The sequence below is a fragment of the Hakea prostrata genome, chromosome 6 (genome assembly GCF_041222555.1).
Source record: "Hakea prostrata isolate BN-2017 chromosome 6, UWA_Hpros_2, whole genome shotgun sequence".
Lineage (NCBI taxonomy): Eukaryota > Viridiplantae > Streptophyta > Magnoliopsida > Proteales > Proteaceae > Hakea > Hakea prostrata.
The window spans coordinates 39,299,268-39,326,101 of NC_142605.1; the positions used below are offsets into that span (position 1 = coordinate 39,299,268).

The 26,834-nt window shown below is 39.2% G+C and overlaps 3 protein-coding genes across 4 annotated transcripts; 2 read left to right on the forward strand and 1 right to left on the reverse strand.

Annotated features, from left to right (window-relative positions):
- Window positions 1–815: 815 nt before the first annotated feature.
- On the forward strand, window positions 816–4,523 carry LOC149014012 (putative lysophospholipase BODYGUARD 3). Its single transcript, XM_089160026.1, has 4 exons — window positions 816–1,894; window positions 2,005–2,342; window positions 2,457–2,659; window positions 3,863–4,523. Exons 1-4 carry the CDS (start codon window positions 1,303–1,305, stop codon window positions 4,185–4,187), a joined length of 1,458 nt encoding a protein of 485 aa, XP_089016152.1. The 5' UTR covers window positions 816–1,302; the 3' UTR covers window positions 4,188–4,523.
- A 4,491-nt stretch (window positions 4,524–9,014) lies between these two features.
- LOC149014013 (GRF1-interacting factor 2-like) lies at window positions 9,015–12,727 on the forward strand. Its single transcript, XM_089160133.1, has 4 exons — window positions 9,015–9,183; window positions 10,702–10,778; window positions 12,180–12,264; window positions 12,345–12,727. The coding sequence occupies exons 1-4, from the start codon at window positions 9,100–9,102 to the stop codon at window positions 12,615–12,617; spliced, it is 519 nt and encodes a 172-aa protein (XP_089016259.1). The 5' UTR covers window positions 9,015–9,099; the 3' UTR covers window positions 12,618–12,727.
- Window positions 12,728–14,443: 1,716 nt separating this feature from the next.
- On the reverse strand, window positions 14,444–26,128 carry LOC149014014 (uncharacterized). 2 transcript variants are annotated; one of them, XM_089158526.1, is made up of 16 exons: window positions 25,561–26,128; window positions 25,405–25,473; window positions 25,058–25,306; window positions 23,893–23,991; window positions 23,726–23,781; window positions 23,342–23,453; window positions 22,089–22,268; window positions 21,611–21,877; window positions 17,855–18,076; window positions 17,557–17,757; window positions 17,331–17,450; window positions 16,867–17,166; window positions 16,679–16,777; window positions 16,065–16,591; window positions 15,908–15,940; window positions 14,444–14,748 (listed from the first exon to the last, which is right to left on the reverse strand). In XM_089158526.1, coding segments are annotated over exons 1-16 (2,658 nt in total). In that variant the 5' UTR covers window positions 25,684–26,128; the 3' UTR covers window positions 14,444–14,747. The 2 variants fall into 2 exon arrangements, with proteins under 2 accessions (XP_089014652.1, XP_089014651.1); XM_089158525.1 differs by lacking the exon at window positions 14,444–14,748 and adding an exon at window positions 14,763–15,794 and having other exon boundaries at window positions 25,058–25,294.
- Window positions 26,129–26,834: the final 706 nt, after the last annotated feature.

Below are 26,834 nucleotides of genomic sequence, written 5' to 3' on the forward strand. Positions count from 1 at the left end.
GCTAGATGTAGACGCAATAGTGTGTATCGACCATTTTGGCCCTCATTATCAGCATTCACAAATCTAAGCCCATCCGATCGATTGACCCCAAAGACAAGGAAATGAAGCAATACTTTCCGTCAACATTTAAAAGGGAGGTAAGGACGGTGGAGGGATGGAACAATGGAAGCCAGACAATATGGTTATCGGTTGCTAATTTCTCAAGGGATGGGAGTCATGTGGCCAACACAGTTTGTAATTAATACCATAGACCTTTTGGGTTCTTGCCTTCTTGGAAATGGAGGGTCCTTATTCACCCTTTCCCTTTCCCTTTCCTTTCTTTTCTTTTTTTCTCTCACTTCTTCTTCTTCTTCTTTGTTTTTTTTTTTTTTTTTTTTTGGTATTATTAAAGGATTATTCACCGCTCGCTCCACGTACCCTTTTAAACAGCACTAGTACTTAAGCTAAGATGGATTTGCTACATCCCACATTTTCAACTCCAGTTGGCTGGCTTGATCTCTCTTACATGACTTGGAAAAAAGAAAAAAAAAAAATGGGAATTGGAAACCAGAGACTTGTAGCTTTAGCCACTATGAGATGCGCAGAACCTCTTACCGGTTTTGGTAATATTTTAGTTTATGGCACTAAGTAAGTAAGTATTTGTATTTGTGTGTAAGAGAGGGAGAGAGAAATTTCTGAGATTTCTTACTTTCTTCCCTGGAGGTTCAACCACCACCTACCCTTTCTCTCCCTTGGCCAACAAACGATTTTAATGAACAATGAATACATTTATCTGCTATCTGTTAGTACGTGTCAAACGCAAATCGGTTTTCCCTCTCTTTCCCCCTTTACCTCTCTTACCCCACCTTTTAATAAGAGAAGCTCTCCCACTCTCTTAATGCGTTTGGGGATCAAATGAGTCTTCTTCACTTTATATTCCCCTCAAAGTGCTAGCAGTGGTGGTGGTGGTGGCGCATGGTGGGTTTGTAGCCCATCGCTGCAGATAGACGGAAGACACAAACAAAGGCCAGTCTAGCCTAGTTCTATATAGACTGTTTTGTTTACGATTTCTTTTTATGTGTTTGATGTGGCTTTTTCCTAATCAAGACAACAAGTATAGGAAAAGGGTAGGATTAGACAGCCGCATTACCAGGTATATTAGACCTCAAATGGGTGGCTTGTAGAAGTTAAACCTCTGCTCTCTTCTCTTCTTTGTTCGCTTAGCCTATTGCTGTTCTCTTCCAATATTGTCCTTCCTTCCTTCCTTCCATCCATCCATCCCATTTCTCTCTCTCTCTCTCTCTCTCTCTCTTTCTCAGTGGGATGGGTTTAATGGGTGCAACAAGATCGGTGTTAATGGTAACTGGGAGAGTCACCAACGACGTGGTGAGCTTCATTGTCTTCACCTTGCTTGACCTCCTCGATGTCCTCCTTTGTATTCTTTACAAGCTCACCGATCTCTTGATCGAGGCAGAATGGAAGCCTTGTTACTGCTCTTCGGCCAAAGAGGCAATCACCAGCAGCGGCAAGATCTTGGTTTCTGAGCAAGGAGAATCAAAAATTGTATGCCTTAGTTCGAGTAAGTTACAGTGGGAGGATCTTTCCGATACGCTCTACTCTCGTCCTTCTCTAGTTTCCGATCTCTCGAAATCAACTGTGAAGGAGCTAAAGCGTCTCAAGGTGGATGCCACCACGACGATGATCCGGACTCGCGAGAGGAGCAACAAGAATGGGACCGTGAGATCGAAGTTCACCATCAACTCAACTATTGTTGAGATGCTACAAGGCAAGATCGGTGGTCAGCGTTCCCATCCCATCCCAAGATGGTCTGACTGTGACTGCATTACTTGTACTTCTTGGACCTCCTCTTCCTCCTGCAAAGAGACCCTCTTTGTCCGAGCCGAAGGCCCTAAAGGTATGACCATTCTTTTTAACCACTCTCTCTTTATCCATCCATTTGTTATGTATATGTATATATGTGTGTTTCTGATCGAAGAGCTAATTGAGAGTAGCAATCGGAAACAGAGATAGTAGACACGGGTGGAGAAGATGTGATATTCATTCATGGGTTCATTTCATCCTCAAAATTTTGGACAGAGACATTATTTCCAAACTTTTCTAGGGAGGCGAAATCGAAATACAGGTTTATCGCTGTGGATCTGCTTGGGTTTGGGAGAAGTCCCAAACCAACGGACTCTCTCTACACGCTAAGGGAGCACGTAGAAATGATCCAACGATCAGTGTTGGAACCTTACAAGGTGAAATCCTTCCACATAGTAGCGCACAGTTTGGGTTGCATTCTTGCCCTAGCTCTCGCCGTCAACCACCCCGGAGCTGTCAAGTCCCTAACCTTATTAGCACCCGTAAGTCTCTCTGGATGTCACTCTTGTTGGTTATGTTGAGCAACTCGTATCATCGCTTATCAGTGTCTCTGCGACTTTCATTAATTCTGGATTACATGTGTGTGGCCTATGAAGCCTTACTTCCCGGTACCCAAGGGTGAAGCGGCGCCGACACAATATGTGCTACGAAAGGTGGCACCAAGGCGAGTGTGGCCGCCAATAGCTTTTGGTGCATCCATCGCTTGCTGGTACGAACATATCAGTCGGACGATATGCCTGCTTATCTGCAAGAACCACCGTTTGTGGGAGTTTCTCACCAAACTCATCACCCGAAACAGGTAAACACTCCAGATTCCTTCAAATTAGATTCATCAAATCATTTTCCAAAAAAAATTAAAAATATACTACATTCCAGTATTCCACTGCCATTGGAATTCGGATGGTCTACAGTAGTCAAATTTGAAATTGACACGCTCTTCAACTTGACGGAAATAGTTTAGGATTTTTTTTTTTTTTTTTTGGTTGGTTGGTGGGGTGTTCTTCCTAAATCTTAATCAATTAGTAATAACCCAACGTGGACCCCATATCAATATACTGTAGTATTACCCAATTCCCCCTCCACTGTTCTAAGGGCACCACTTCGACAAGCCAAGAGGAAAAAGCAAGGAAGGGGAAGTATTCTATTGGGTTCAGGGTAGTTGGGCTTATTTCTGTACCTTAAGGATGGGACAGGGAGTAGAACAAAAGTTTCCATCGATCATAATGCACCTGTTCCTAATTTAGTAATTAACTATATTAGGAGGATAGAGATAACCAAATTAGAATGGGCAAGGATCGTCAATATTAAGTTAATTTCTTTTTCTTTTATACATATATATTGAAGATAAGGGAAAGAATTTCAAAAAAATGAAACTATATATGCAAGAAACATATCATTAGAGCATCTTAACAAATCGACCTCAGGTACTTTACTTAGTATTTATAAATTAACCTGGAACAAAATTAGCATTGTGAATTAATAGCAGTGAGCTGTAGTCCATACCCAAGGGCCATGGGCCTCCATATCCAACCTCACCCCACTAGATGGTCGATTATTCAAGTCGGTGGGACATCCTTGATATTTATATTCTATAAAAAGAACCCAAGAAGAACCAATTTAAGGTAATTTTCAGGGGTTTAGAAACAAATTTTCAAAGAAATGATAAAACAAAGAAGGATACATAAGCGTGTGGGCCTTTATGCTGACCGTTGGTTGGACCCCCATACCTTTCTTCGTACTTAAAAATGAGCGGAGCGAATCATAATTGGTGCCAAAATTTTCCAAGTTGAAGTAATTGGTAGTTTGTTTAGTTGTTGGGGTGTTTTAAAGTTTGGAATCGGCCGGAATTAGTCACAACTCGGCCCCATAAGGCCTGGCCTGGCCTGGCCTGGCCTGCCTATGAATCCGATTCCAAGTTTTGAACCCCGGTTTCTGTAAGCTGTTTGTTGTGGCCTGTGGATTATGGTCAGAATTAAAGAGAAATTACGTTACGTACGTACAGGCTGAGAACGTATATGATGGAGGGATTCTTCTGCCACACACACAACGCGGCATGGCACACTCTACACAACATCATATGTGGAAGCGCCGGAAAAGTTAATGGGTATTTGGATGCAGTTCGCGATCGGTTAAATTGCGAAGTCACCATATTCCATGGAAGAGACGATGAACTTCTCCCCGTCGACTGTAGCTACGCCGTTCAAACAAGAATACCAAGAGCTCGTGTTAAGGTGATAGAGAAGAAAGATCACATCACCATTGTTGTTGGAAGACAGAAAGCTTTTGCCAGGGAGCTTGAGGAGATCTGGAACAAATCCAGTGGTTAGATTGATTTGGACCACGTACCGTGCATGCATGCACCGCCCTCTTTCTTATTATTTATTTATTGAGAAAAAAAGAAAGGGTATGTATATGACCCACCTCTTCTCCCCAAGAAACTTGGAAACCCCCCAATGTCTTTTCTTCTTCTATTTCTTCTCTACTACTACTACTACTTCTTCTTCTTCTTCTTCTTTCCTTTCCATTTGCTCTCCTCCTCAGTATCTTTTGGTTCAAGTGTGACTGAATGCTGAAAATTCAGCTGGCCCCATGTGATTATTACCACCCATAAATTCTAATGAGATATGTTTAATGATAATTTCACTAAACTCGATCTTATGATGAGAAAGGGAAAATATATATATATATATATATATTTATGCATAAAGCAATACAGTGGTTATTTTGTTACATTTACTAGCTAGATAGACCAATCTATTAATCCATGTCCGTTGAACTGAACCTTCTCACTGTAGAATGTAGATGAAATTTGTGATTTCGATCTGTAGTTGTTGATGGCATTAAAAACATATGGGTCACGTTAACGCACTGAGATTTATTATGTCAGGATATATTAATTGATATCTGTCTGCTAATAAATGTGGGAACAATAGTTGCAAGCTTTTAAGCTCTTTCTCTGGTCATAGACATTATTGGTTGTCAACACTTCGATATGTCGCATTTGGATAAGAAGCATACATGCATATGATCACATTTCATGGAAACAGACAAATTAAACTGGTTTTGTGGCTCTTTTTTGCTCTGAAAGCATATCAAGAAAGGGTTTCTTGCCAAGATTCTACGCATTACATTACGCAATAGTGACTATCTCACAGGCATGAAAACTTTAAAGTCTTTTTTTTTTTTTTTTCTTCTTCTTTTGGGTAAGACTAGAATATTTCTCACTTGACGAGAGCAAGTCCCACCCCTTGCTTCTCTTTTAGCTGTGGAGGATAAAATCTTTGACTTAGATAATAGGTTTTCTATAATCTTTCCAATTTCCAAACCTCTTATTATATTTTTTCATGTTAGTGTGGCAGACAAATTATGTACGAAGAAATAGATAGTTAGGTACTTAGGTTTGCCAACTCCACTGTCCGTTTATTGTGTTTATGAACATCTCTAGCTAGCTTGGGGGACACTTAAAAGGAGATTCTTCAATCATACAGTCCAAGCAGCTCTATTAAGTTACTTGCATGATAAGATTAAGTAAATAACCTAGATTCTTTGTTTTTTGGGTAGGTATATTGAATTTGATTGTAAAAGAGAGAGAGAGAGAAGAAATTGAAGGAGGGAAGGAGGAACAGAAAAATCGCACTATTTCGTGTGAATTTTTTCCTCGTATAAGTAATGTACGTACCCATTTAGAACAAAAATCTATCGTCTCTTAACTTAACATATTTTTTAGCAAGTTTTAGTCTGTTTCGTGCCCCATATTCAAATTCCGAGTCTATAAAGTCTATACCAGTCAAAACAAGATCACCTAATTAGATTTAAAAGGTACTACAAGAAAGAGAAATGCACTGGACGGTTGCACTTGCACCTTGGCTGAAGCTACGCCTTAGAATGAAAAGAAAAAAGGCAAGGGCTGGAGTGTTTGGTCTCCCTTATCCTCTGCCTCGTCTTGCAGGTTGGTGAAAAATGTAACCTAACTATTACTAAACTCTCTTCCTCTTCTAGGTCTGCCGCAGAATGAGTTTCAATTACAATCTAGTACTTGAGAAACATCTAGAAAGTCCAAAAGATAGGACAGGAAACATGGCACTAAGAGAGGAGTCCGGATCTGCGACCCCGACACTTCCTGACCACAAAAACCTGTGGGGCCTACGGTGAAAAACACTTTTTGGAAGAAGGGGGAAAAAAAACCTTTTCACCAGTGGGACCCACTGATTTTTGTGATCAGGAAACCATGGGGTGTGCTCCCCAGATGGGAAGATGATCCGGATTCCTGAGGAGTGGGGTCTAGGGTCCGGCCATGCCTCTGTACCCATTAACTTGAAGAATAAAACCTTCAATTATGCACATTAAATGGGCAGGACAGTTTTGCCATATTTCGAACCGTCGGATCTGACATTTTGGTTGACATTCTGATCTTGGCCGTTAATTTCTCAATGGTTGAATTTGACATGTACCGCTGAACAGTCCTTGAAGCAAGGTCTGTTAACTTGGGCATTAGCATATGTGCATAACAAAGGCTCAGCTTGGCTTAGTTTTCGAATGGGCTTGTCAATTTCAAACTTCTGGGCCAAGATAGCTTTACCAACTGGGCCTAGATACTGTTACATGGGCCTTTACTATTTATTGGTGATATTTGGTGCTGTTACCTTTTCTCTTTGCCTTACTATAAAAACCGTCTCCATAGCCGTCTTACTGCTACGTTAACTCCCCAAAATACAGCACACGCACACACAAATTGAAGAAAGAGAATAAAGCACGCGTTGCTCCCAGTGAGCCCCCTTGACCATGAAAAGGCTTGGGCGGGATAGTTCACCTCGCCTCACCCCACCCCGCTTACCGGAAAAAAAAGATATTTCACCTCATAAGACCATGGGCCAAAATAGAGATTCGTAGGCCCATATGAGGCCATGGGTTTGAGCCCAGCCCATTCTGATAAATATCAAGTTCAAACCACGTTTACAGCTTTTTAAATGGGTTCCGACGGAGACAACAAACTTTGACCCACCCGGGTTTCACTCCTTCCCTTTCTTTCTTGTTCTAAACTTTTAGGATTTAGAGGAAAAGTAGCAAAATTTTGTTTTTTTCAAAAAAATTTCTACCTCTTTTTTCCTCTAAACTTAAGGATTTCAACCAAAATGCAAGATGCAGTCCAGTCTATTGAACTCCCATGGCCATTAAGAGCGTTAATCGCATTTTTGCAATCCGAGTTAACCATCAACTTGGTTACACCTAAAGAAAGCACCAACAAACCACATGCCCTTGCTAATCGCATCCATCTCAACTACCATAGCTAAGCAAACTCTATTGTATGAAGCTTTAGCAGCTAGGAAAATACCATGAAAATCCCACAAAATGCATCCTCGCCCATCATTTTTCCTTTGATTATCCCATGCACTATCAAAATAAACCTGAAAACGAAAATCAAAACAAGGTGAGTTAGGGACTAGTGAAGGAACCTAAGGAATTTGTTGCATATCATCTAACAGGTGAGTAGAATTAGGAAATTGTACTCCTTATACAATAGACCAAAGGACTTCATCGATCCCTTCAGAGATAATTGCTTTCCATAAAAAAGAAAAGCATTGCGGGCCTTCCAAATAACCCAACATAGAGTACTCCAAATTAAATCCACAAGTTGCAAATCTTTTGTAGATGCAAACTTAGTGGATAAATCTATCCAATCATGTATAGAGACCCGCAAGTTATGTACAATCTATTCTTAATGGTGAAGCCTTCCAACATGCTTGTGCATGAGGACAATGGACTAATTAATGCATGCAATAGAGATTCAATCGATGAGGCACACCATAAACATAAAGGTGATATGCCGCTTTGCTCGGTGAAATAGGTTCTCATAAGTTGCAATGGCATCACTAGCCGCCCTCCAAATAAAATATTTAATTTTTGAAAATGTTTAAAATATTTCAAATATATTTCCAGGAAGTTGTAGAAGAGGAAGAGGAGGCATTAGGACTAGCCCCTGGAGCCAAAGGAGAGAAGAAAAACAGGCGAACTTAACAAGAAATTTTCCTTGATAATGTTTGGTCCAATACCAAGAGTCCGGGGGTGATTTGGGAGAAGATATGCAACATAATCATCCATTTCGAGTTGAGAGAACAAAGAGATGATAAGTGGAATGTTCCAACAACGTCTATTCCAATCATCAAGTCAATCACAACCGTGAGGTTGTTAGGGGTTGGGGACTTGTAATCCTCTTTGTTGGGAGAGATAGAATCCAAGACCTAGTGTGGGTTGTCTGTCTATTCCCAATTTTCTTTCTATTCTCAATTTTCTTTCCTAATCGAGTGAGAAGTAGGTAGGGGTGTAAATGGATAACCGAAATCCGCTCCCGAATTCGCATCCGCATCCGTAGAGGATCCGAACCGCCGAACTAATAGGATGCGGAATGGTATACCCCTTTCTATCATTTTATTATCCGTCCGATAAAATTATCCGATTAAGTTACTTATTTGGATTTGTTTTTCTTATTTTATAAATTTTTTATTTGAAATATGTGAGTATTTTTCTAGATTTGTTGCTAAAATAGCTACTAAAGTTATAAAATTCTTAAATTTGAAACCTAACCCTCACAAATAAAGTGGTAAAGATGTTACTAGGTAGACAAAAACTTGTATTCAATCTATATTCATTGCATTTAGAATAATTTATTCAAAAAAATAACTATCCGATTATAATCCGAATCCGGCTGAATCCGTCCGAAATCCGATAGGATATTATCCGAATCCGTCCGAATATAATAAGATGCAGATATGGTATTACCACTATCCGATCCGAATCCAATCCATTTACACCCCTAGAAGTAGGTCTTTACCAAACAGTATACTTTTTTTTTTTCATCCCAAAAGCTGCCCATAGAAGCAAGCACGGTGAAGAAAGAGGTCATGATTCCTAATGTATTTTGTTGTCATAATCCTAGCGCGTAATGTATAAGGTTGTGACTTGTGACTTGTGAGACCCATCACCAATAGAGACCAGTGCAGAGAAGGGTAAAACGGTCCGAGAAAAATTCAATGATTGAAAAGTGAAATATTGAATGGGCAAAACGATTGTTTTCTTTTTCCGGTAAAAATGGGCATAACGATTTGATACGGTTAATACCGATACGGATAGGCGAGGCCGCAAGAGCGATATGGGCGGCGCTGCACATAAGACGCATTCCTTTCATTTGCAGTCTCTCTCTCTCTCTCTCAATTCTGAAGTCGGAGCAGTCCCAAGGAAGTAATGCAGCAGCAGTCGCAGCCCCAGATGCTTCCCATGATTCCTTCAGGTCCTCCTGCCAACATTACAACGGAACAGATTCAGAAGGTGAGATTTCCTATTCACTATTCTTTCATTTTCTCGATTAGGGATTTCCTTTTTCTTCTTCTCTTTCTTTTAGCACAGCTCTTCCAGTTATTTGGAAGATATTCGATTTTTAGACCCTCGCGAAATACTACTAGTGTTCCCTCTGTTGCTTCTTCCAGTGCAAATAGACGTTTACACGACTTAAAGTACCAAGTAATCACGAATTGAACAGAAAGTAAATGAAAAGAACACAGAGGTCTAGCGTGGTTCATCCACCAATTCAATGTCGGGTACAACAATTTTCGGGTCACAACATAAAATTTTCTTTTCTGTTTGATGGCTTTAATAATTGTTGTCACGTCTGTTGTATTTATAATATCACATCTTTAAGTGTTCCAGTCTATCTAGGATGCCCTAGATGTCGCCCAGTGACATGGATACTTCAAGAAAATGAAGGGATTGTTATCTTTTATGTCCATTACCTCATGTAGGATGTGTCTACATGATGATAATTGTAGCTTTGAAACCACGCTTGAGACAACCTTGAAGGTACCCTATCTCTATATCCTGTTTGTGCTTTGCCTAATATTGTACGTTAGTGGTAGTCCTTGTACAGTTCTGTATTGATATTTCATAACTTAGTATCACCGTCCTGCGCCCCTTGCCCCCTCTCCCTAAATTGAACTGATTTGTCACTAATTGTTGCTTATCAGCTGGTCCATCTTTTGTTGGTTACTGGATTTTTATGTGATACTTCTACCATGATCAAAAGAGTAGAAGCTAGCGTATTCAATGCTCTGTTATGTTTTTGAGGCATTGCGAAATTCATAATAAACACTCAATTATAAGTCTAATTTCTAGTGTATGTATGCTTCTTGACTTGCATGGACAAAGATAATGTAGTCAATCTCATCTAATTGGGAATATGCTTACTTGAGTTTAGGATACACTGTTAAAAAGTAGGGGCAGTTTTCTTTGCAGTGGGCACAGCATCCACCAGCCCTGCCCCCATCCCCAAAAGTCTATCCCTCACCTATGTCTATATGGTTCTCTTCACATGATGAGAAGAGAGGCAACTTTTGGGGCACGAGGCTGCCACCCTATCCATTCTCCCCCTAGGAGAAAATTCCCTAAAATTTGTGTGCTTACAATAGATATTCAGTCGTATGTTTTTGTGTTTTCCACTGATGAATAGCTATATATGCAAGTTATATGCTCCAAAATTTCATTTATAAATGTGACTTGTCGGTTCTGTAATGGTTTTTGGTTTTAAAAAAAAGGGGGGGGGGGGGGGGGGGGGGGGGGGGGGGGGGGGGGGGGGTTGGGGAGGGGGGGGGGGGGGGGGGGTTTTTTTTTTATAAAGAAGGGGGGGGGGGGGGAAAGAAGGTGGGGGGGGAAGAAAAAGATGTCTTGTCAAGATCTCAATGACCCATTTGGGAGGCCGTATGATATTTTTCAGGGATCTCAGATAAATTATTTGATTGATTTAGTGGCCCTTAACTTGTGGTTCTAATGTTTGATATCATATGCTTTTTGCAGCACCTGGATGAAAACAAAAGGTTGATTTTGGCGATTTTGGAGAACCAAAACCTTGGAAGATTGGCGGAATGTGCCCAGTAAGTAACTTATCTTTAGGGTATACCTGAACAGGCACCTCTTGTTTTACAATGAAGAATTCTCATTTAGTTCTTGGTTGAGTGACCATTTCCTGTGGCTTTCCTTCACAGACAGCTTTGTCTTTCAGTAAATATTTATCTTACATATGGAGATCAGTATGAGTTAATGCACTTTTCTCTTTTTCTTTTTTGGGTTCATGGGAGTTACTTATTGGCCACAAGACCGTATTCAACCCTATGAACATGCTAAACACTCTATAATAATTGTATAGTTGACCATATTTTTCTGTACTTTGAAACTGAAAGTAGAGCTGCCATTCTTCCACTGATACGTTATCTGCTACTTTTAAGATTTTGGTGCATAAAGCTTACCTGAATTGAAATAGATATATTTTTACCTACTTACTTTACTGAAATTACTAGCCTCATCTGTGTTGCATGATGCACGCGTGGGATCCCTGCCATCAAGTGAACTCACCCCTTCCCCCCTTCTCTTTCCTTCCTGTGTCTCTCAAAATAACTATATAAAAAAATGGTCCACTGCAGGGTGAGAGCACTTCTCTTGAGCTATATACGTTTGCCCTGGTACACGTACTGTTGATCTTGCTGTCCTATTGTATGTTACTGACATGTATTCTTTACTAAGATACTGCTCACATGGAACTGAGGTTCCCTTGTCTTCTTGGAGTAGTTTGCTATATAAACTAGTTTACATGGCATATATTGAATAATTTTAGACATTGGAGTTTAAGAACTTATCACTGTAACTGACAGGCGTCTAGGTATGTTGAGTACTGGGTATAACTTATTGGAGCGTTGGAGTTTGTTTTGCCATTTGTTCACTTCATCATTGCCCGAGTCAATTCATAGTGTATCTGTGGGGATCACATATAGGAGGCAGGAGAAAAATGGTACACTTAATTCTTGACAACAAACTATTAAGAGGAATACTCATCCTGAGATAGTCAATGTAAGTCATGTTTTAAACCCTTAGACACATAGGGATCAGTTTCCATGAGTGTTGGAACTGAGACTCAGTCAAACTAGGCTGGACTTGGCCCAACTCATTATGCTTATATTCGAGTTAACTTGAGTCTAATTAGCCTTTTCTAAAAGCTTCGGATATAGTTAGCCAATCCTAAAGCCCATGAGGAACATTTTGTCATTAAGGTGGAGATTTGTGTTTGTTCACATTTACTGCACATGGGCTTTGGATATTTTGTTTTTAATCCCAGGGGAGATCCTCCATCTCCTGCTTCTTGTATTCACAAGTCCTGCAAAATCATATATCAGGAAACGATAGGTTTTGCTGTATTCAATTTGAGGTCATTTGATGTAGCCTTTTCTAATAGTACTTATATTTAATATACTTTTCTTATGCAACTTTGATATAATAATTAGATACCAAGCTCAGCTTCAGAAGAATTTGATGTATCTAGCTGCAATTGCTGATGCCCAACCACAAGCACCAAGCATGCCTCCTCAGGTAGGTTGAATCCCATTTTACTGTTTCAGTAGTGAGCAGATATCAAATTTTCACTGGTTATTCCCCATCAACAATTGCAGATGGCCCCACAATCTGTGGTGCAACCAGGAGGACAGTCAGGGCAATACATGCAATATCCTCAAGCAGTAATGGTTCAACAGCCCAGTGGTTTCTCACCCAGGAACCCACTGCAGTTTAACCAGGAGCGCCAGCACCAACTTCAACTACAGCAACAGTCCATGCAAGGTCCCATGAGCATGAGATCTGGAGCCAATAATGGGATGCTTGCCATGCATAATGAGACCATTATGGGAGGTGGGAGTGGTGCCAGTCAACCGTCATCTGCGGGCTGAAGTGAATTTGTCCCCAGTGGTGGTGGCGGTGGTAATACTGCTAGTGGTGCTTCAGGTGGATCCTTAGAGATGCAGGTAGGAAATAAGCATGATGTATTAGAGGTAGGTTCCGGGGGGGGGGGGGGGGGGGAACCGGGGGGGGGGGGGGGCCCCGGGGGGGGGGGGGGGGGGGGGAAAAAAAAGGGGGGGGGGGGGGGGGTAGAGGAATAGAGTGAGTCTTTTGTTTTACGGTATATATGCTTGTGTGAACTTCAATGTGTCTGGTTCCTCTGCTGCAAAATGGTTTTTATGTGCTTCCATAGTTCCATGGACGGTCCTCTGCTTGGGGTGAATTTCTAGAAAAGAGGCAGAAAAATGAGGGAAGCAGAATTTTCATTGTACAGAGTTTACATTCCCTAACATTGGCGAGTTTTGCTGCTACACTTATAGGAACGTCAATGCTACAAGACTGATATTAAAGACAATGAGATCAAAGTATTTTGGAAGAGCAAATCCGATGTGGACTACCTCCCTGGCTTTGTATATTATTGCATTTATGCTTCTTGAAATCTCTCCTATTACGGTCAAATTGCCTGTGTTCTAAATTATATCAACGTTATCCTTGCCCCCAAAATAATAGGCTTTAATAATAACTTAGCGTTGATTGCTTTTTCGAGATGGAACATGTTACCTTCGTTTACCTTCAAAAAAACCCAGGTCCAACTTTCAGGCGGAAAAGTACCATGAGCAAGGTTTAAAGTATCCGTATCGAATATTGTATCAGTCATTTGATTTTAAGAGACATATTGAGATATATCATATCGGTTGTATCAAATATAGATACGTATTGACTAGTATCGTGGATACTTCAAACCTTAACAATGAGTAGGTGAAGATCAACAATAATTGATTGTGAAGTTTTTATTTCAGATTCATTTATAAGAAAACTTAGAGTAAGTAGAATTCCTTTTATTTTAAACCAGCAATTTCTGTAATAATTAAAATATTAAGGGGTATAAATATAATAATATGCAAAACATAGGGGAGTATAAATTTGATCATTGGAAAATACTAAAACTAAAAAGAACGCTTACCGAAGGGACAAAAAGGTAAAGCGAATCATTTCATATTTCTCGGCTGTAAGTTTAGCAGGAAGGACAGGATTTAGGATGTTGCGCTCCATGGGAAGTAGAAATAGAGTCCGGATCAGGATTCGTAGAAATATAAGTGGAGAAACGGTAAGAATATAATTCGTTCCATTTTCAATTAAAGACCCATGTCAGAATATAATGGTGGTTCAATTGCAGTGACCATTCCTATATACTGTTATTCCTTGCTTCACACCCATCACTCAGCAAAGCCAAGCTTAGACATTCCCATCTTTAAGCCATCGCCCTTAGCTTCATCCTTCAAAATTATCACCTCCCGAAACCACCTCACCGTATCAGCGCATCATTATCTCCGAAGAGTTAGATTTCAAACCAAACTCTACAGACACAATCTGTCAAGAATGTTTACCTTTTTTGCTCGTGGGATACCTGACACAATGTGCATTTTGACATTTTAAACCCCTGTTCGATATTACAAGCCATTTTCCCATGGGATGATACTCAGGTCACTGAGAAAGTCTTTGATATTGCAATTTCATGACTCATCGAGTCAAGATGAGATACGTTCAAAGGACCTTTTTTATTTATTATTTATTTAGTTTTGTTTGTGGTGGTTCTCTTTCCTTTTTGTGCGGGTGTCGGTTCATCCAATAATCCTTTCAAACTATTAACTGATCACTCTGCCCCAAGAAGCAATTCCTCCCCCCCCCCCCCCGACAGAAGAAAAAAATAGCTTATGTCATGAGAGAAGTTAGAACGAAAATATCGTGCATAAGGAAAGGACAAACAAATAACCAGCTGGCCGTTCCAAATGAAGATTGAAATGTCTTTTACATGAAAATGAATATAAAAATAAGGGGACTGAAAGAAATCTGGAGGTCATCCAAAACGGCGACTCCTAAGGTACAGTCAAAGATCCAACCTGGAGATCAAATTCCAAACTTTGTCATTCCAAAACACACAGCACTTCCCGCCAATTCAAGCGATGGATGACTCAGTTCGTCATAAAGATATATATATATATGTTGCTTCTAATTTGCTTCCTGCCAGACCGTAACAAAATTATACAATAATTACCATATTCACGAATGGCATTGACATCAAGAGGCACTCAACAAGAAAATTTGAATCAGCCTTATAGAAAAGATATCTTATTTTCCATTGTAACTATACGCTGCTAAAATGACAATACGTTGCTCATCAACTAAAGCAAAGACACATGGGATAATGCATAGACTACAAACTACTAAAGTCCCAGCTGTAAAAAATGAACGATAAGTAATGGTACGGGTAATTAGTGTTTTGCTCAGTAACCCTTGGTACATTGAGTTTGGTACCTAGGGGTAACAAACTGATTAGAAGTTTTCAACTATAGATGAATGAGGGCATTTCAACCTTATATGACGGACTCAAGTTTCCTCTGTTCTCAAATGGGAAGGACGTGCTAATGCCCATTCCCAGCCAATTTACAAGTAGGTTCATTCATTCAGGTGGCCTGCTGAGAAAAAAAATGAATATTCTAACTTCCTTTTAAAATATAAATTGCAAAAAAACAAAAGCTAATTAGTTTCTGGGAAGACAAACTCTCCCCCGATCACATGCCCAGACGGAGCTCACAAAGTCACTGCCCCTGCCCTCATGTAATCAAACGTTTATGCTAATGCCCATGTACACACACTCATTTTTCCCTGAAGGGATTAAGGAGCCATGAGACAAGGCAGCAACCTCTTGCCCTTAACTAATGAAAACAATCAAATTACCTCCATCACATTATTACATGAAAACTTTTAGATATGCATGTTCACGCTGGATGACTATACCAGTCCATCAAATGCATGGCCTATTCTCAACCCAAACAACTTAATAGTAAGAACAAAATTATGGCTTTTAAAGTACTATGGCATATTAGACCAGGCAGGTTTACTTTGGGTTCAACAAAATAGGACTTAACTCTCAACAATCACAAACATGTCAGACAAACATTGTAGTATCCAGATTCCAGAACATTACATAAAATCTTTCAGTCTTATACTTTTAATTTATTATGACATCAATGAAAACCTAAGGCATTTATCAACCACTCATGATACTGCTGTAACAATGACAAAAGAACATTACCATGGGACTAGCAGCAAATAAAGCTTAATAGAATGTAAAAATTCTTTTGAAGTTTCAGAATAAGGAGGAAAAAAGGATACTTACTATCTTTTAGATGTCAAGGCAGCAGTAGTTTGCCTGTCAAAGAATAAAATATTCAAGTAGGTTTATGACAACTTTAGAAGGAACAAATGGGAAAAGTGAGTGGTGTCAAATTCCAAATCACAAGCTATAATCTAGGGTTCAATGAAATCCTTAATACCTTCCCGGCTGCTTCTCTCCAAAAATCAGGCCATGTCTCCCATTACTTGATCCTTTGTCTGAGAAGCTAGCTAAAACATTTCTGTCAGGATTGGCTCCATTTCCAACAGATAAATGCACAGAAGAATGGCCAGTTCTAATCTCAGATCGGTAGCCATTTGGTTCCTGGGAATCTTTAGGTTTGCTCAAAATTTTCACATTTGAGAGACCTTGAACACTATTAAAACAGACACCATTTGAATGATGATTCTGCACGGCTGAATAGTGTGAAGGCTTACCCGACATATTTACTGGAATTGTGCTAGTTGCTTGTGTTGAAACAACATTCACAGGTTTGGTGACAACAGATGGAACCTTTTTTAAACGATGAGTCTGAGCCATAGGAGTAACAGCAACAGCAGGCAATAGTGATGAATAAGGAGCAGAGACTGCAGCTGCAGCAGCAACTTTGGCAACAGCAGCAGTAGCTGAAATGATTTCTTGTGCTCCTTCACGAAGCTGAATGAAGTCCCCTTCAATTAAAAATAACTGAAATTGAAAAGTGAGTGCACACATGAGGATAAAAATTTATGTCATGAAGCAAAAATTTAATGATGCACACATAAGGATACCTACTTCAGGGTGAGCAGCCACAAAGTCATCAAGCTTTCCATATCTTTTCCTATAATCATGCCAATTGAGAGGAGCTAGCATCTTTCCAAGTCTATTTGGTAGCTGCTTTTTAGATGGATACAACACAATCAGTAATCAACAGAATTTGGTAAGAGACAAACGCTACTAGTGTGAAATGAAACAAAACCCACCGTTGAACTAATCCTAATTCTGCCCCCTGATCCAGCAGGAATTGCACGAACAATGCAAGCCAACAGCGATTTTTCATCTAAAAGAGTAGGTTCAGAAATCTTTCCTGGTGTCAGAAAATTTGGGGCCTGTCCAACTGAGATCGAAGCTTCAGGCACAACTATATTGAACTCTGTGTTCTCATTAGAATTAACTGGGCAGCTTGGGGTATCTGATGGCGATGTATGAACGGCTGACCATGATTGTTCTACAGTAGTAGACTGACTATCCTGCAAATGGTTGGCTTCTGTGATGCTTTCATCCTGTCCCATCAGATATACAGTATTAGGTTATAACTTTTTTTTAACTTCTGGGCTTCAGTTGGTCTCAATAATGTCCAAGCTGACAACAATAAAATTCAGGAAGTGCAGTATTATCTGGTCCAACCTGAATGAATTGTGTACCATAGAACAATAATATGACAAACCTTGGTCCCATTTGTCTGCACAGGAGGTTCCAATGTTGATGGATCATGAAACTGGGAAGAGCTTTCTGGTGTGTTCTGCCGTTGCATCATCAAGTAGCCTGTACCACTTGATTCAAGAACCTAACGCAAACACAATATTCAATAGATCAGGTTAGTGTTGTATATAACCAAAGGCAGAATATCAAACAATCAAATAAATACAGAAAAGAATGTTCATCAATACCACCTGAGCTTCCTCACTGGATGAAGTGACTCCGGAACCAGTCTCCGGGTTTGAGCCAATATGAGAGTCAAGATAGTCTGAACGGAGAATTTGACCATTTCTAGTAAGTTCATACTCATAATGCGCACCAGGCATTAAAAAGTTCTTTTCTGTTTGGCAGGGGTATTGGCTTTGATTTGACATCTCTGAACCCTCAGAAACAGCCTGAGGCAAAATGGGAGTCAAGAATAAGTAACTGCATACTAAAAACTGAAAAAAATTAAAAAATGAAGACTTCCCACTATGAATTTCAATGGTTAACCTGCTGATTCTGCCAATGTGGATGGGATGGCATTGCAGATGCTGGAGGGAAATGGGTCACATTAGATTGAGGCACATGTGATTCAGTTGATGGTACAGATTGTGGAACACCTTGATGATGCATGATGAAAGGATGCAGTGCCGTCATCTGTCCAGGTGAAAGTAAGGTTCCCATCCCAAGTAGTGAAGACGGGACAACTGGAACTCCAGGGGCATGATCATTCTAGCAACAGACCAAAAAAGAAAGAAAAAAAATAGAAGTTCAACATCTGGGACCACAGATTTTCAGAGAACAGGGGGAGGAGCAATCAGGTATTGATATGGCTCACTGCAAATAACACACTTAAAACTCAGCATTAGACACAGTATAATTTCAATTTCCAGACATTATAACACTGAAAGTAATCAGTGATAATTCCACAACATCTACACTGTTATAACTTATAGGGCAAATTACATATAGACCCCGTGTGTTTGCAATCAAATACATCTACTACCCTTGGGAAAAAAATCAATTACAAATGCCCCCCCTACGGTTTAGGATTGGGATTAAACGAAGACATCCATTGGTAAACAAATGTTCAAAATACCAATTTTACCCATTCTTATTCAAGTAATTTTTATAATACCGATTTGACCCTCAACCCATATATTTTGCTCTCTCCTCTCTGGACCCTCGTTCTTCTTTCATCATATCCACAGAACCTGCAATTTTGATTTCAAAAGTTTTTCGTTTTTAAATCTAAACTCGAAGAAAGAAATCAAACAAAATGGATGAATGAATGGACATCTTTAGTTAGTGAGTGAGTAGATTCGGTCAGCACGAACATAAGCTAGAACCGCATCATCGTTGAAGGGCATGGAGATGGCATTTTCTGGATGAGAAGAGAGGAAATCCTTGACAATCTCCTCAGGAAAATTGGGACTTTTAGCCCTCTCAAGAAAACAGGACTCTTCAGCTCCTCAGGTGGGTGTTCTTCCGCCTTGTTGAAGATCTCCAACACCTTTGGATTTCTTTGATTTCTAGGGCTTGAATCGGAACAGTCAGATTTATGTCTGAAAAACTAAAACTAGAAACAAGATCTCTGAAATTTAAGTAAAACAAAGCAAGGATGGATGAGATGAAGGAGATATGTTTAGCATATTTACAGATGGATAGACATGAGAAAGCTTTGAGCTTTACCAGAAAAAGAGGCACATGTAGAAAATGATATCCAGAAACGGGAAAGTTGATGATGGGATGGCATGTCAGATATTAACAGGATATCCTCAACGATCAGAAATGGGTGATTTGCCCCCGCGTCTTCAACCATTAAATCAAGAGATTCTGCAGGTATCCCTACTTACAGAATGTAAAAGCTATCACTTATTTATTATATATGAACACATCCTTTTAACCCCCAAAAAAATTGCAGAGGTGAGAGATAGCAGGTTACAAGTCAAATGGCAAAATACAGGGGTATTGCAGGGTTGGAGATTCTTTATTGCGAACCTACATTTGTATTTATGGAAGACATTTCAAGGAAATTCTACAAGTTTAAAAAGAGGAACAAGAATGTGAGACACATCAACCTAACACCAGGGGACCTCATCTTGAATGTCTTTGGTTAATTCATCTATTACCAGTGCAAATAGATATGGGCTTAAAGTTGACCCTTGATGTAGTCCAACTGTTATCGGGAATTCATTATTCTCCCCCCCCCCACTGTTCTAACACTAGTCACTGAACCATCATACATATCCTTAACTATATCTACATATTTACTTGCAACACTTCTTTTCTCTAGTACTTACCAAATTAACGCTCTAGGGACTCTATCATAAGCTTTTTCTAGGTCAATAAATACCATATGAAAATCTTTCCTACATTCTCTATATCTTTCCATAAGTCTCCTAATTAGGTAAATAGCCTCCATTGTAGATCTTCCGACATAAACCCAAATTGGTTCTCCGTAATTGTAGTTAAGTGTCTCAAACGGGTTTCAATTATTCTCTCTCATAATTCATCGTATGGCTCGTCAATTTAATGTCTCTATAGTTATTACAACTTTGAAGATCTCCTTTATTTTTGTAAATTGGAACCACAATGCTTCTCCTCCATTCATCTGGCATTTTCCCTGTGCTCATAATCTTATTAAACAACTTAGTCAACCAAACTAGTCCATGGGTTCCTAAGCTCTTCCATACTTCAATTGGGATTTCATCAGGACCTTGTGTCTTGCCGAGTTTCATCCTCCTTAAAGCTTCTTTTACTTTGGACATCGAAATTCTACGTATATAAGTTTGGACATTGGTGCCTTGGTGAAAGGTGTAATTGTCCAAATCATTAGTGCTTGAAGAATTCTCATTTAGTAAACTAGAGAAATAGGTTTCCCATCTTTTCTTAATGTCCTCCTCACAAACTAATACTTTACCATCTCTATTTTTAATACATCTAACATGGTCAAGATCTCTACTCTTCCTATCCCTCATCTTAGCTATCTTATAAATAGATTTTTTCCCTTCCTTTGTGCCCAACTTATTGTATAACTCTTCATACTTCTTTTCCCTTGCTTTTCCCGCAATTTTCTTAGCTTCATTTCTATCCAGCCTATACCTTTGAAAATCCTCAACATCCTTAGTTCTTTGTCATGTCTTAAAACTAGCTTTTTTATTCCTAATGGCAGCTTGAACCTCACTATCCCACCACCACGTCTCTCTATAAGAATGGAGATTTCCTTTTGATTCACCTAGGACATCTTTAGCCACCTTCTTAATACATAGCCATCTCATTCCACATTGCATTGGTATCCCCTTTAAACCCCATTTTCCTTGTTTGACTACTTCATTAAAGAAGGATTTCGAGCACTCTCCTTTCAAATTCCACCATCTTATTCTGGGATAGTTCACCTTGGACCTTTTATGTGTTCTTGAGACTAAGCACATATCCAAGACCACAAGTCTATGTTGTGCAGTTAAGTTTTCCCCCGGTATCATCTTGCACAACAATCTATCAGTCCTTCTAGTTAGGAAGAAATCTATTTGGCTTCTATGCTGTCCACTTTTGAAGGTAATTAAATGTTCATCTCTCTTTTTGAAGTAAGTATTTATAATAGATAGATCAAAAGCAGTAGCAAAATCTAAAATTGAATTCCCCTCCTCATTCCTTTCTCCAAAATCATATCCTCCATGTACACTCTCATATCCTCTTTGATCTTTTCCAATATGTCTATTTAAATCACCTCCTATGATAATCTTTTCTCCTTGATGAATTCCTTGCATTAATCCATCCATATTTTCCCAAAATTCTAGCTTTAGACTTTCATCTAATCCTACTTGAGGTGCATATGCACAAATTATATTTACGAACTCTTTCTCCATTACAAGCTTGATAGCAATAATCCTATCACCCACTCTTTTAACATCCACCACATCATTTTTTAAATCTTAATCCACTACTATACCCACTCCATTTTTATTTGTTTATCCCCAGTATACCAAAGTTTAAAGTCATCCAACTCTTTGGCTTTTTTTACCCTTCCATCTAGTCTCTTGAATGCAAGCTACATTAATCCTTCTTCTCCTCATAACATCTATCAATTCTAAGCTCTTACCAGTTAAAGATCCTATGTTCTAAGATGTCAATCTAATAAAGTTGCATACCAAGCATTCGATTCAGTGCTAGGAACTGGATATAACAAAAAAATGTGGAAATTTTATAATCATAATAATAAAAACAATCAAACCCAGCTGACAGAATATTGTCTAAAATTCATACCTTGATTGATGAATCCACAGTTGCAACAAATGGAGTGGCATTGTCTATATTTCCATTGGGTGCAGCTCCAGGATTACCACTCAACGTTCCACTTTCATTTACATTGAGTTGGTTTCCTCTGTTCTGTCCAAATGGAGATGTATCCTTTGCAGCTGCATGAACCATCCTTGATTCATCATTATAAATTCCACTCCTTTCTTTAACTGCAGCTAATTCTAACTGAAGCTGTTGTATCGTGTGCAAACGCATCCGCTCAATTTCTGCAAACTAGATACAATAGAATACCAAAAAAATCAATCTATCTTTAAAGTAAACCAAAGATTCAACAGAAGGGAGGAACATTCCAACATGATTCCCGTAATTACGTCATGGGAAAGGAGGAACATCTATCAGATATGTGGTCATTAACAATCTTCCTGCAAAGCTGGGTGGGGAAGATTCAAACAAAGGAAAGGTGCAGTGAATAGATAAATGGAACCTGTCTTTGACAATCAAGCCATATTTGGTTAAATTGTTCGGTGCGTTCCCTCAGCTCAGTTTGTAAGGAATGGCTGGTTGTTGATTGCAATGCTTCCATTTCCTGAACGCGTGCAATCCAAGCTTGGGCCTCCCTTAATTGCTCATCTTTATAAAGTATAGCTTCCTGTGCAGCCCTATTCTGCAAGACAGTTTGTTGTTAGAAAACATACTGTGCCATTTTTGTCTAAATTTTATGTGGGGGCAGGAAGGGAAACAGTGTGGCTATTATGTTATAACATGCTGCTACAGATGCACATCCAATCTTTAATAGAGAACTTTTGTTTCTGAACATACAAACACAATTTATGAGGTAGCTCATCACATTTCCAAATCTAAAGAAAATTTGACCCAGCAGAGTACTATTCTTTTTTGTGAGATATGTCTGCAAGGGTGAGCCCAAAAGCAACACAAGGAGTCTGATTCAACAAATGGAAAAGAAAGAAAAAAAATTCAGGGGTTTTTGTTTAACTAATTTCAGATTTAGTATTAGCAATTTCACTTTATCAAAAATAAAATTTACATATTAATAATAGATGGATCGTTGTCCAAATAACATTTTTTAACAATTTCAATTTTCAAATCAGAAGATTCTAGAGTAAAGGCCTTTAATCAGGATCTTCACTACAGTCCCTGGCTATAACACATACTTATGCCTGCTTGATTAGGGAAATTATAGAGCAACAAGGTTGCCTACTTGACTGGTAAACGAGGGATCACCAACAAAACAGGTACAGACATCTCCTCCTCTCCTCCTGCCACCTTCCATCTGTTTCCTTTTTATGTTCTTCTCCCACTGCTTTCGTCTCCACCTGTGCCCTTCTTCAACTACTACTTCCACCAATATCCTCCTTAGCTGTTTCTGGTTTCTTTTGCCCTCAATCTACCTTTTTCTTTCTTTGTTCCTCTCTTCAATTTTTATCTTTCCCCCTCAAAAGGGTTTCCAGACAGTACCACCAAAAGTGGTGAAGCACCAGTCACCAAAACCATGTCAATGAATATCAACAGGAGCTTTGGCAGGAGTGCTGAATCTGGGTAAAAAGGTACAACCGTACCAACAAGATGTACCATGAAAAGCTAAAATCTGCAAGTACAGTTTGTAACTAAAAGGGTTCTAAAGCTTACAGCAATACATGATGCTAGGTTCACCTCTAAAAGTACAACAGATTGACAAAGAGCATTTACAAAACAGTCAATGTACTCGAATATTTAAACCTGTTCCTCCAATTCCAGAAGCTGCCGATCTTTTTCTTGAATATGCTCTTGAAGCTCATGTATCTGTTTGAAATGCTGTGCTCTTTCAGCTTCAGAATTCTCACGCTCTCTTCTGCAATAGAGAGGAACCACATATTGAATCATTTAGTGGCCCTTGCCTCCAAAATAATGCCATAACTTATAATTTCTTCAGAAGCTTACTTCAAAGTAAATCTGCCAGTTGTAAGACACTCTAAAACCACTAGTAACTCAGATGCTACAGACTATATATGGCACCTCTTGATGAACCCAAACTGAAGGCATATCCATACCAGAAATATCTAATCTAAAATAAAGGCACTAAAGATGCATATTAGATGATTTAATAAAGACATCAGCACATACCGAATGGTTGCCAACTCTTTGTTTTGTTCCTTAAGAAGGTCCTCCTTGGCCCAGGCCTGTCATAGTATATATAAGAGAAAAAGGGAACAACAAACAGAAAAACAAATCACCAGACAAACAGAAAGGAAAACAGTGAACTAGATAAATAAACAAGTTGATAATCAAACCGCTTCATTGTCGATTTTAATTGAATGCAGCTCTCTTTCCTTTTCTTCCATCTTCACTTCCAATTCATGTATGGTTTGCTCCTTTTCTTGTATTTGTTCCTACATAAAAAGACAAATGAAATCAACACAAGTAACAAATCATTATCTGACTCTCAAGTTCGACATGCTAGGATGATTTGCTAGTTCATTATGAGAATGTAAACAATCTTAAAAGCTGCAACTAATGCCTACTAAGAGTAGAAAAAGAGAGACACTGAAGAAGAAGAAGAAGAAGAAGAAGAAGAAGAAGAAGAAGAAGAAGAGAGACATCAAAGAAAAGAAAAAGAAAAAGAAAAAGAGAGATTGAGGAGGAAGAAGAGAGTAAAATGGTAGAAAAAGGCTCTGAAATCGAATGTGTAATACCATTCCAGCCAGCTAGAGCAGTTATATAATTATATTAAGTCAAAACAAAATTATAAATGAATATAACTCTGACATAACAAAGCCGAAAAGAATTACTTATAGTAGGGCACTAACAGTTAAACAGATAAAGCGATGAAGAAAACTGTGATAGGGGCACCATTAAAAACTGCACCCCAATTGTGTCAACATATCTTTACAAAGAACACAGACCAAAAAGGTTTGTAGAGTACCAATGAAACTCCAACCGCAAAAGTATCTCACAGGATACTAAGACGCCAAAAGAACCAAGAACCAACTGTAGTTTGTGGCATACATGAGAACCAAAATCATAAATTTCCTTTGAAACTAAAATCAACCAGAAAAAGTTTACAATAGCACCAGACTAGCAGTTTTTGTCTGGTAAAATCCCCCAGAAAAGTTTTCCATAGCACCAAAACAGCAGTGCTGATCTAACACTACTCATTATATGCCTCAGTCAATAAAACATATTAAACACCCCCCCCCCCCAAAAAAAAAAAAAAAGTACTGCAACTAACGCTTCAATCAACCCCGAGGCAGGCATACGTGGGGAAAGGTAGTGTTGCATTGCAGAGTAGATAACATAAGGAGAATCTAAATGACTAACACTCAAGGAGAGTAGAAGTACCGCAGTCTAGAAGAAGAATATGCTCCTCAGATGAGCTGGAATTCGCAGGCTGATAAGTATTGTTATCCCTTTCATAACTAGATAGATGGGAGAAGAGACCAGCAAGATGAGCAATACCTTTAGTTTGGCAGTAGCATTAGCACGTTCTTTGATCTGCGCATCGAAGTTGTTTCGCATCTCCATTATCTCCGATTTAGTTATAAGTTGAGCTTTAAGCTCGATCTCCATCTGTTGAAGCTCTTCTCTCTGTCTGGAGATACCATGAAGGCGTTGCTGTAGTATGTCGTGATCAAGGCCTTCGTCCATCGTTATCTCACAGAAGTCCACATCAACTGGTCCTGCTCCGTGCTGCACCTTGCATAACACCTTATTGGTGTCAGTCTAGACTCCATAACTCTACAGCCGAAAATTTTTGTAAAACAGCAATAAAACTAAGGTCTCAATAGTCAAAACATGACCCTCACCTCATAAATCGTTCTCTCTTCCGACTGCGACAACTTCGAGCGCTCCAACTCCTGTTCGACCACCTCGTCCTAAGCAATGGCAACAGGGAGAAACAAAAGAAATTTAGAAGAAATAACAGACACCATCCTTGAACAAGAAGCAAATGCAACTTTTACCTCATTCCCGGAGCTCCGAACCGAATTATCGGAAACAGCTCGCCATTCTTTCCTTGCAGACTGAGAAGACGACATCGGCAATGAACCGCCGCGACCAGCGGCGACTCCGGCCGTAGCCTCCATCAAATCAAAGCTCCAACCTTCCTCCGATACTGTTTTCTCCACTCACGCTCTCCCCTTTCTCCGTATCTTCCTCTCTTACTCTCCTTCCCAATGAAGTTTAAAGCACAATGCGTAATATCTTTCTTCCCGGCAAAAGCTCAATATGAAATACAATTGCAACTGCTTTTTCACTAATCAGAACCCTAGTTTTCTTCCAGAAAAGAAAAGAATAAACAAAAAACCCTAGAACCAAAGCATTCTCACTCGTACACCGATTGCAAAATGGAATGCCGATGAATCGAAAGAAACAACAGAAGCGATTTAAATTTCGACTCGAGAACAAAAAATATCGGCCGCTCGAGATTACAACTTCTCCAGCAGGAATTACAAACGGGAGTTTGGAAATATTAAGGCCTCCGATAAATTAGATTCTTTCTTTTTTTTATTTTTTATTTTTTTCTTTTTTTTTCAAAAAAGAGTTTTTCCCAATTTCCCCACACTGACGGTAGCAACAAAAATAAGTGAAGGAAACGATACTTGACTAATGAAGTCGCATATGGGCTAAAGGGCGGGAGCCGGGAGAGTGACTGAAACAGAAAGAGTGTGTGTACGTGAGCATCGAGAAAGCGGAGGTGGTGAAAAATCTCCCGCCATGAAGGAAGCTTTGAGAAAATTCTCCTTTTCGGTTTCCAGCCCAGGCCCATAGAAAGGTTTTGACTAAGTTTTAGTTTCCAGTCCAGGTCCATGGGCTTGAGTATTTCCAGTCCATTTCTCGATATTTCCATGGGTTTAAGTATTTCCAGTCCAGGTCCATGGGTTTTAGTTTCCTCCATATTTTTCATTTCTGGATAATTCGCAATTTACCTCATTCCATCCATTTGGTTCGAATTTCTTAATAAAACTGATGAGGACCACCTTGCTTGATTATTACTCGAAGTGTAGTGAAATTGAGTAAGATCTTGAGACATAGACTGGCATCATCAGAAGCACTGATGCCTATAGATTGTTTGGATAAATGTCTGATTGAGATGTGGTGAGTCTTGTGACTTAAAAGACCCTAGATATCTAAGAAGTTTTAGGTAAAAGATTACATATTTTTCAAATGGGAATTATCAAACCTGTTTCCTATTAATTTCTAATAATTATACAACAAATTATACAAATAGTAACAA

Bases quoted from the DNA above. Each gene is read 5' to 3' on its own strand.
- LOC149014014 (XM_089158525.1), bottom strand. From the start codon at position 25,683: ATGGAGGCTACGGCCGGAGTCGCCGCTGGTCGCGGCGGTTCATTGCCG. The intron at 25,474-25,560 runs GTAAAAGTTGCA...GCCATTGCTTAG, and splicing joins TTCGGAGCTCCGGGAATGAG to GACGAGGTGGTCGAACAGGA. The intron at 16,778-16,866 runs GTGGGTTTTGTT...TCTAAAAAGCAG, and splicing joins GAATTAGGATTAGTTCAACG to CTACCAAATAGACTTGGAAA.
- LOC149014012 (XM_089160026.1), top strand. From the start codon at position 1,303: ATGGGTTTAATGGGTGCAACAAGATCGGTGTTAATGGTAACTGGGAGA. The intron at 1,895-2,004 runs GTATGACCATTC...AATCGGAAACAG, and splicing joins CCGAGCCGAAGGCCCTAAAG to AGATAGTAGACACGGGTGGA. The intron at 2,660-3,862 runs GTAAACACTCCA...ACGTACGTACAG, and splicing joins AAACTCATCACCCGAAACAG to GCTGAGAACGTATATGATGG.
- LOC149014013 (XM_089160133.1), top strand. From the start codon at position 9,100: ATGCAGCAGCAGTCGCAGCCCCAGATGCTTCCCATGATTCCTTCAGGT. The intron at 10,779-12,179 runs GTAAGTAACTTA...TATAATAATTAG, and splicing joins AGATTGGCGGAATGTGCCCA to ATACCAAGCTCAGCTTCAGA. The intron at 12,265-12,344 runs GTAGGTTGAATC...CAACAATTGCAG, and splicing joins CACCAAGCATGCCTCCTCAG to ATGGCCCCACAATCTGTGGT.